The sequence below is a fragment of the Condylura cristata genome, unplaced genomic scaffold (genome assembly GCF_000260355.1).
Source record: "Condylura cristata isolate star-nosed mole 26May11 unplaced genomic scaffold, ConCri1.0 scaffold00024, whole genome shotgun sequence".
Lineage (NCBI taxonomy): Eukaryota > Metazoa > Chordata > Mammalia > Eulipotyphla > Talpidae > Condylura > Condylura cristata.
This window is the reverse complement of record NW_004567125.1, coordinates 1,015,411-1,023,891: the sequence shown is the minus strand read 5'-3', so window position 1 is coordinate 1,023,891 and position 8,481 is coordinate 1,015,411. Positions and strand designations below refer to the sequence as shown.

General features: G+C 58.6%; 1 protein-coding gene across 1 annotated transcript; it reads left to right on the top strand.

Annotated features, from left to right (window-relative positions):
* Positions 1 to 4,402: 4,402 nt before the first annotated feature.
* Positions 4,403 to 8,481, top strand: LOC101629550 (uroplakin-3b-like protein). Its single transcript, XM_004688017.1, has 6 exons — positions 4,403 to 4,514; positions 6,082 to 6,234; positions 6,400 to 6,619; positions 7,123 to 7,199; positions 7,455 to 7,563; positions 8,373 to 8,481. Exons 1-6 carry the CDS (start codon positions 4,403 to 4,405, stop codon positions 8,479 to 8,481), a joined length of 780 nt encoding a protein of 259 aa, XP_004688074.1.

The following is an 8,481-nucleotide window of genomic DNA, read 5'->3' as shown; positions in this document are numbered from 1 at the left end:
GGGGGTGGGCAGCAGCCTGCCATAGGGGTCCTATAGACGGGTCCCATAGACAGGTTCAGAGCCAGGCAGGGCCAGTGAACTGTGGGTCTTCTCCCCCAGCTTCTAGTGCAGACAGGTCTCTGTCAGATCCAGGCACGTGGCCAAGCGGCCAGCCTGGCGGAGGGACAGGATGGGTGCCTGCACATCCCTCCAGCAGACACAGCCCAGGCTGGAAAGTGAGCCCTGTTTCTACCAGGGAGGGTAGAGAAGAGTCCGAGTGTCTCCTTGGAAAAAGGGTGTGATGGTATCCAAGGAGCTGGAGCCTTGTTTGGTGACATGGGACTGGGGGCCTTCGAGAGCCTTTAGATGACTGACCCATGTGAGTGGCAGTGGGAGTCCCACACGCTCCCATGACTCAACCCAAAAGCTGATGGTGCGGAACAGCCCATTCCCAGGGCCTGGGCTCCAGCCCAAGCAGGACCTAGAGGTTGACATTCTTTCCACTCACACAATCCTGAGCCACTCCCTGAGACTCACTGCGGTCAGTCGAGGGCTCGCTCGCTATGGGGGGGGGGGGCAGGGGAAGCAGCCCTGACGGTCGGCTCTTCGGCCTGATGCTGAGCAGCAAGATGCAGCCCGCAGCACCCTGGGAAAACTCCACGCAAGGAAGAGTTCACAGAGCAAACAACTACGAACACAGCCTTCGTGCCAGAGCCTGGGCTTGGTGCCAGGCTTTGGGGGCTATTTGAAGTTCAGTTAGGAGTTCCATATATGTTCTGGCCCAAACTCGTTAAAGCCGAAAGCAACTGGCACAGAAAGGCCCCTCTGTGATTTAAAATTACCTTAGGTCCTGAACATCCTTTTGCATGCATCCTGCCCAGAGGGCACACAGCTGCTCTTTTCTGAACGTGTCTTTCTAGCAGGGGCATTATCTGTCTGGAAGCTGCACTGCACCAGGGCGGCCACTATTCTGGACACAACATCCTGTTTCCCCCTGCCCAAATACCAGTAACAATCCTATAAAATCCCCATTCCCTTTAGAAAAGGGTGACAGTGTTTGGAGCGAGTCTACGTCTTCTTGCTTGATGCAAGTAGTAGAACTCTACCACAAATCTCCCATCTGGCCTGGTCAATTGGCTGACATGTGCCAGGTAAACCCTTGAGGGAAGCCAGCTGTTATGTTGTGAGGAACATAGCAGCGTTTGGCAAGGGCAAAGTGGCGAGGGACTAAGGTCTCCTCCATGCAGCCCCGCACTGAGCCCTCAGGTGATGGCGGCGTCATGAGAGCCCCTGACCTGGAGCAGCCCAGCTGCGCTGCTTGCAGATCCCGGACCCTCAGAAACTCGGATACATGTTTGTTATTTATAGCTATTGGTTCTGGGGTAATTTGTTATGCAGGTCCAAGGGAAGACCACCCCCTTTCATTTGCCCTGTTTTCACCACACACAGAATCCTCGGCTTCACTCTGGCACCTGTCTGCCAGATGTGGGGACGCTTTCGTCACGCCAATCAATTCTGTAACATCAGCTGGGCAGTTTTACTCAATTCTAGCACCTGCTACCCAGATAGCTTCAGATCCCACAGGTTAAGGGGTCAGCCCCACAAAACTTCTCCCACTGCAGACACCAAAATTTGAGTTTGGGAATTCATTTGCTAGTGCAACTCACCAAACCAAGAAATGAGCTTACCTGCCAGACTACCTGTTTATCACAAAGAATATCAATGACAGCCTGCTGAAGAGAGGATGAACCTCCTAAGGCCAGGTCCAGAGCATCCTAAGCAGAGAGCTTCTGTTCTCTTGGACTTGGGGGTGTGACCCCCCACCCCCTTCCAGCAAGCAGATGCTTTCTTGTTCACCAAGCAGAGGCTCTAAGGCCCCGACCTTTTGAGTGTTTATGAAGGCCTGTCAGTAAATGAATTAATGAGGCTTTTTACACCACCAGCCTCTGTGGCTGTCACCTGCAGCCTTGATGGTGTTAATGCAGGAGGCGCTTGGGAGCGTGGCTGTGGGGCACGCATGCCTGCTTGTGGACACCTGGAGCATCGGTGTTAGTCTGCGCACTTGAGCCCCGGGGCCAGCGCTATCAGGCGGCGTCACTCAGACACGGACTGGCTAGCAGAGAGACACTGCTACTGGAGGAAGAGCTGCAGAGAGGCAAGACCACGAGGGAATGCCAGAGAGAGCCCTGAGAAAGTGTAGACGATTCACTGGGAGCTGGGGGTCTGCCAGCCTCGACCCCCGGGCCCCTTTCTGGCCCCTTCCTGTCCTGCCTCTCGTTGCCCCACTACAAGGCCTGACGTGAGCATGATTGGGTAAATTATCAGCCACTGGGGATGAACTCGACCTCCGGTCCCTCTCCCTTCACTGAAGATGGGAGGCCGAATACGCCACCCTTCTAACCACCTTGGTTCCCCTGGCAGCCAGCCCCCAACCCAGAGGCCTGTCTCCGCTGCCCTGGGGACTCTGCTGGGACAGAGAGCAAAGTGACAGCCAGGAGGCCGGAGCAGGACAGGGGTGGGATTGAGATGGGATGGAGCCAGAAAACAAAAACTGGGCTTTGTGCTGAGCAATAACAGATGTGCTGCAGACTGAGAAGGACACTTGACTGCTTTGCCGAGGCGCCTGCAGGCCCCAGGTGAGCCGGGTAAGCTGGGAAGAGCGGGGCTGAGCAGCTCTCCAGCAGGCCCCAGGGCTCAGAGGGGCCCTTGCTGCGACCTTCGCTTTTAGCTGCTTTAAAAGGTAGAAAGTAAGCTTATACCGAGAGTTATTCTATGAACCTATGTAAGCCCATGTTACATGAAATATTTGTAAGTATATATTGATTGTATCTATAGGTATTATTAAATAACAAAACCCTACCAGGTTAATTTTAAACACCTAGTTGGCTTTATGAGGGGTTTTGGAGCCTCAGGCAGCTGCAAAATGCTGTCAAGATGAAAGTTTGTTTTTTTAAAAGATTGCTTTATTTTTGCATACAGAACTGGGGTACAGGCCAGAGGTGCAGGGGCGGTGAGAGGCTTCACCAGAGACAGAGTGGGAGCAAAACAGGCAGACTGACTGAAACACACTGTGAGGGGGCGAGATGGGAGAGGTCTGATACGCCATGTGGGTGGGCTCCCTGGCCGATCGAACTCTGCTGAGTGGCTGTGGCCAGCTTCTTAGTGCTGTGCTTTAACCCCTTGTGCCACCAGGGAGGGCCCAAGATGAAAGCTTTTTATAGACAGAAAGAGGGCAACGTGGAGGGCAACGTCCGTGGAGGGCAACGTGGCAGACGATCTCAGCTCCTTTGGGGAATGGAAAAACAGAACAGAACAGATGGAACCGAAAATTCCATCCTGACCAGTTCAAACCACATTCCTGGGGAAGGCAGGAACCTAGCTGAGCATTAGCACAAGTGCCTCCATTTTAGGACTGTCTTTTTCTTAAAAAGATAAAAGATACACACATGAAGAAACAGTATATATAGGTACTATATATATTTGGGTATTCGGAAGGGAGAGATCAAGAGCAAATATAACAAAATGTTAACAATTGCTGAACCTGGGAGGCGGCTTCATAGCGGGACATTTATTGTACTGTGTCCTTCCAGCTTTTCTGTACAGATGACCACTTCTATTTTTTTAAAGCTGGGGAGATAAAAGCTTTGCAGGGCTCTGTGTGACCCGGACGGTGAGCTCAGCCAGGGGTGGAGGCCACTGGGCCTGACCATCGACTGGATTTTCAGGAGCCACGATGCCCTGCGGGATTTGAGTTCTGGAGGGCGGCTGGGCTGAGGTGGCTGCTGCCTCCTCAGGGGGGCGCTGTCTCTGCCCACCTGGCCTGGGCTCCCTTTGGGAACCGTCTGTCTCCAGGAGACCTTGCTGTGCTCTGGCAGTGGCCAGAGATGGAGGAAGGAGAGCGGGGCGGGCCCCTGGACAAGGAAGCAGGAGGACCAGGTCAGGGAGCCCGGCTCCCAGGGCTGGGCTGGAGAGATGTCCCCACACTGGGGTGTGAGCTAATGCTGAGCTTGGCCCTGGCGAGCTGTGAGTCTTAGACAGCTCCCCTCTGGAAAATGAGGTAACTCCCTCCTCGGGAGTGGGGGTCTTTGGGGAGCCTCGTTGACAGGTGGGGTTGTTTAGGAGATTCCACTGGGTTGGCAAGCTATCACCTGCCTCATCCTTGCTGGCCCCTCCCTGCCAGTCCTCCTGGAGGGTGGGTAGGGGTGTCCACTTGCCTTAGAAGCAGCAACTGATTGTTCTCTTCAGACCCTCCCTGGCCATGCCAAACCCACGGGGCTTTCAGATTCTGCCCCCAAACCTGCCCAACCAGTTGTCTGGGAGGAGGGGGCACCTGGGAGGCGTGGCGGGAGGTGCAGATATAGCCTCCCCCAGTCCAGCTCAGACAGCAGCACTTGGGGCTCCGGACATTACGACAAACCCTCTGATGGACAGATGCTGGGCCCTTGTCCTGGCCATGGGGCACAGTGGGGGGAAGTCTCGGCTGCTGGTGCCCCTGTGGGTGCTGCTGACCTGTCTCCAGCCCGGGAAGGGCCTGGGTGAGTGAGGGTGGGGGCATGTAGGGACCAGGTCCGGGTGGGTTAGGGGACAGGGCCCAGAAGACAAAAGACAGACACTGACCCTTGGCTTCCTGAGACCCTACCCCAATTCTCACCAAATGGCTCCCCTCCGTCCTGACCCTGAATAAAGACTTAAAGTCTATGAGGACAAAACTCACCCCAGAAGGACTGTGTGGGGGGCTGCAGGCATTGTTCACCAACTGGGTTCTTAACAAGAGGGGCTTAGCTGTGCAGCCCCACCTCTGTCTCTGCTGCTCCACCTGCTGCCCTAGGTAAGGGGGGTGTGCCTGGGCCTCAGAGGCAGAGCTGGGAGCTCAGGGGAAGGAGAGTCCTCACGTGACTGTTGGAGTTGAAGTGAAGTAAACGGAAATGAATCTGAACTAAGCTGAAGGTTCTGGAGACTTGAATTAAAGCCCCCAGTCCTGGGGGCTGGAGAGAGGATCCCAGGAAGCGTTAGGGTTTCTGAGCTCCCTGAGAAACCAGGCTGGTCATGGCTTTGTGTGTCCTGAAACCCCCACATGGGGGCTCTGACTTGTCCCCCCCCACCCCACCCCTGGTCCTGCCCTCCCCAGGGAAGGCTGTGAGGAGCTGCCAGGGGACAGGTTCCAGAAGGGGAAGGTGCTTTGGGGCAGAGTGGGAAGTAGAGGAGCACCGGGTGGGGGAGGGGCTCTGAGCCAGGACAAGCCCCCCACGGGAGGCCCACCTCCAGGCCTGGGGCCTTAGTGGGGCTTTCCCGTGTCACCTCCCCACTCTCCAAGCCCTTCATCCCTCTCGTCAACAACAACATGGACCACGTGGTCAAGTCTCACCCCAACCAGGCCTAAGTCTGCTTCCCAGAATGGTGCTGGTTGTGGGGCGGGGCCTGCTGTGCCTCCTTGTCCCCTCGCCAGGCCCCACCATCCCCAGGGGAGCCACTGAGCAGGTCAAGGCTGCCCCTCCCGCCCCTCAGTGCCCAACCCTAGCAGCTCCCCAGGACGGGGTGGGGTGGACACAAGTCACCACCATGCCTTGGGACACAGCCCATAGGACGCCCCCCGCCTCCCCCGCTCATCCTGACTGAACTACCAGAAGGAGCCCTAATCCTGCCTGCAAGAGGGGGCTTCCGAGACAAGCCTGCGCCCCGCCCGCTGGCTACAGAAGGTCTCGGGGAACAGACGGTGGTTTTCCCTAGGAGGTCTCAGAAGCTGGGCAGGTAGAAGAGAAACAGGTCATTGGAGGGCCCAGGCTTATAGAGCAGGGAGCTCACAGGAGGCTCAGGGGTGGACCGTGAGATTCCCGCTGAACCCACAGAGGCGAAGCCACGGTTGTGGTCTGGGGCAGGTCTGCTCCGGCCACAGCATATCCGCAGAGGGAGTGTGGGGTGTGGGAGGCTCCTGGGCACCCTCCGAGATTAGCTTCAGATACAGCAAAAGATGATCGTGAAGAGAGGAGAAGGTCTGTCCCCCTCACACTGGGCTCCCAGGCAGGGCCGTGATTCCTCCCCCGTGGACTGTGGGTCTTGGGGGTCCCATGGAGCCTCTCCTCTCTGCCCCGTACTTCACCCCAGAGCGAATCAGCTACGTGCCCCAGCTCTCAAGAGCCAGCCTGGCAGGGAAACTCACCCAGTCCACCTTCACGCTGGAGCAGCCGCGGGGCCAGTTCAGGCGCCTCAACATCTCCGACTTTGACCCCATCTGGCTGGTGGTGGCCGACAGCAAGGGTGGGTGCTGCCCGGCAGCCTCGGCTTCCCCTGTGACGGGGCAGATGGGCCTGCTAGCGACGGGGAGGGGTGTGGGTGCTGCTGGGACGTGCCAGAAGGCAGGCTGGCCTGGGGGGTGGGCTCGGGCCGCGTGGCCGCACCTCTGACTGGCAGTGCCTCCCGCAGCCATCCAGACCTTCACCGCCCCACAGAGAGTGGCGGACATTCCGGCCCCTGCTGACCTCCCCCGGAGGGGCTACTACTGCACACTGCGGGCCAGCCGGGCACACTACCCGGGTGACCTGCCCGGCGGCCAGCTCCAGGTGCTCCGAGTGGGCAACGATACCCACTGCTCCTCAACGACCAGGGGCTGCAACCACCCACTGCCCAGCCCAGGCCCCTACCGGTGAGTGACTCTCCAGGCCCCGGGGTGGGGTGCCCCTGCTGTGTCCAAACCTCAGCCTGGAGCGCCTCCCAGCCCGGGTTACCTTTTGAGTTTGACAACAAGAGAAGGGGCAGCGACTGGACCCTGGAGGGCGATTGTTTCTGGAGCAGAGGACCCCCCACTTGGACCCTCTCCCATGGCCATTTGTACCCCCAGACTGCATCTCCCCATCCAGGCAGGGTGTTCCCCAGGGCGGGACTAGCTCCAGCCCCATCTTTCCGCACTAAGGAAGGTTTGCAGATGCGGGGGCTTGGATGCCTGCCGTTCACATTTCCCGAGGGCACTGAGCGGGTGAGGGATGCATGCAAGGTCACACCGTGGGGTTGGGCCCCTTCTCGTGAACCCTAAGGCTGTGACGCCCCTACTGCCCCCCAGCCTAGGAGTCAAGGGGATAGACTGACAGGTAGTGGGGCTTGGGGGTTCAGGAGCAGGGGTCCCCACTGCAATGCTGGGTCTCTGTTTAGAGTCAAGTTCCTGGTGATGAGTGACAGGGGGCCTGTGGCTGAGACAGAGTGGTCCAGTGAGACCCACCTCCAGCAAGGTATGCGTGGGCCGTGGGAATGGGTAAGACACGAGTGCCCGGCCGGGAGGTCCAGAGGCCTCCCCGGACAGGAGTGGGCTGAGGAGAATGGGCCGGCCCCTCCCGTGAGCCAGAACCCTTCCCACCCCGAGTCTGGGGGCCAGGCCAGGAGGGAGAGGGGTCACTGATGGAGGATGTTCCAGTTCTTCCTTCTTAGTCAGATATCTCTCTTCCCTGCCTGCCCCGCCTATCTGTGGGGTCCCCTTCCCCCCTCAGCCAAGGTGCTCCCGGCTGCTCCAGGTCCCCCGAGCCCTGGCACCGTGCTCATCACCGTCATCTTGTCCATCCTGCTCGCCGTGCTCCTCGTCACCCTCCTCTACACCTGGTAAGTGACAGGACCTCCAACCTGGACACTCCCCCTCCCCTCCCTCCAGCTCTGTCCTGCAGCCGGCCCGGGCCCCGCCCCCCAGCCCAGCTACCCCATTTTCTCTGAAGCTCAGACAGGGAGCCTCCAGGTTCTGAGCTAAGATGTGCACTCCCTGGCCACTCGCGCGCCCTCTGCGCTGGGTCCACTCTTTCCGTGGCCCCTCTCGCCCCCTCGTGGCAGCAGTTAGAACGGCAAGGGAGTAAGCCAATGGCAGGCCAGCCGGGAGGCCCCAAGCTGGAGGGGAAGCGCTTTCCCAGCGCTGACCTTGGTCTCGGGCTTCATTCAGAGCTCACCAGCAGGGCCTGATGGAGAGGGGGATCCTCAAGACTTCCTACGGGGAAAGGGAAGCCTGGTCCCTGGGAGGAGAGGGAAAGGAAGAGGGTGCAGGTGCTGGGCAGGAGGGCTGCTGGCCGCAGGCAAGGCTAGGGTTTGAAGCCAGCTGAGGAAATGGGCTCGAAAGTCAACAGGATAAAGGTAAATTAAATAAAAATTGCTTTAAAAGAAGTCAGGAGCCAGCTGTGTGTATTGAAGAGGGGGACAGACTTCTGGGGAGGTGGCGAGAGGAGTATGCGGAGGCTGGGTAATGGCAGTGAGGGCAGGAGGGGCTGACGTTGTGGGGTTAGAGGGCCAGTCCGACCCTGGCCCTGCAGTTAATCTCGCCTGGCTGGTAGAACCTCGCTCTCCCCAAGGCCGCACGCTCCCAGGGATAGCGGAGTGGTGGGCCCTGCTTGATGTTTCCCTCCCTTTCTTCTCCCCACCCCCTGCAGCTTTAGCACCTGCAGGGGTGCTCTCCTCGCAGGCCCAGGAGATGCCGTGTGTTTGAGAAGATACAACACCCACCACGTGTGCGTCCCTCCAGCTGTAGGGGGCTCCTGA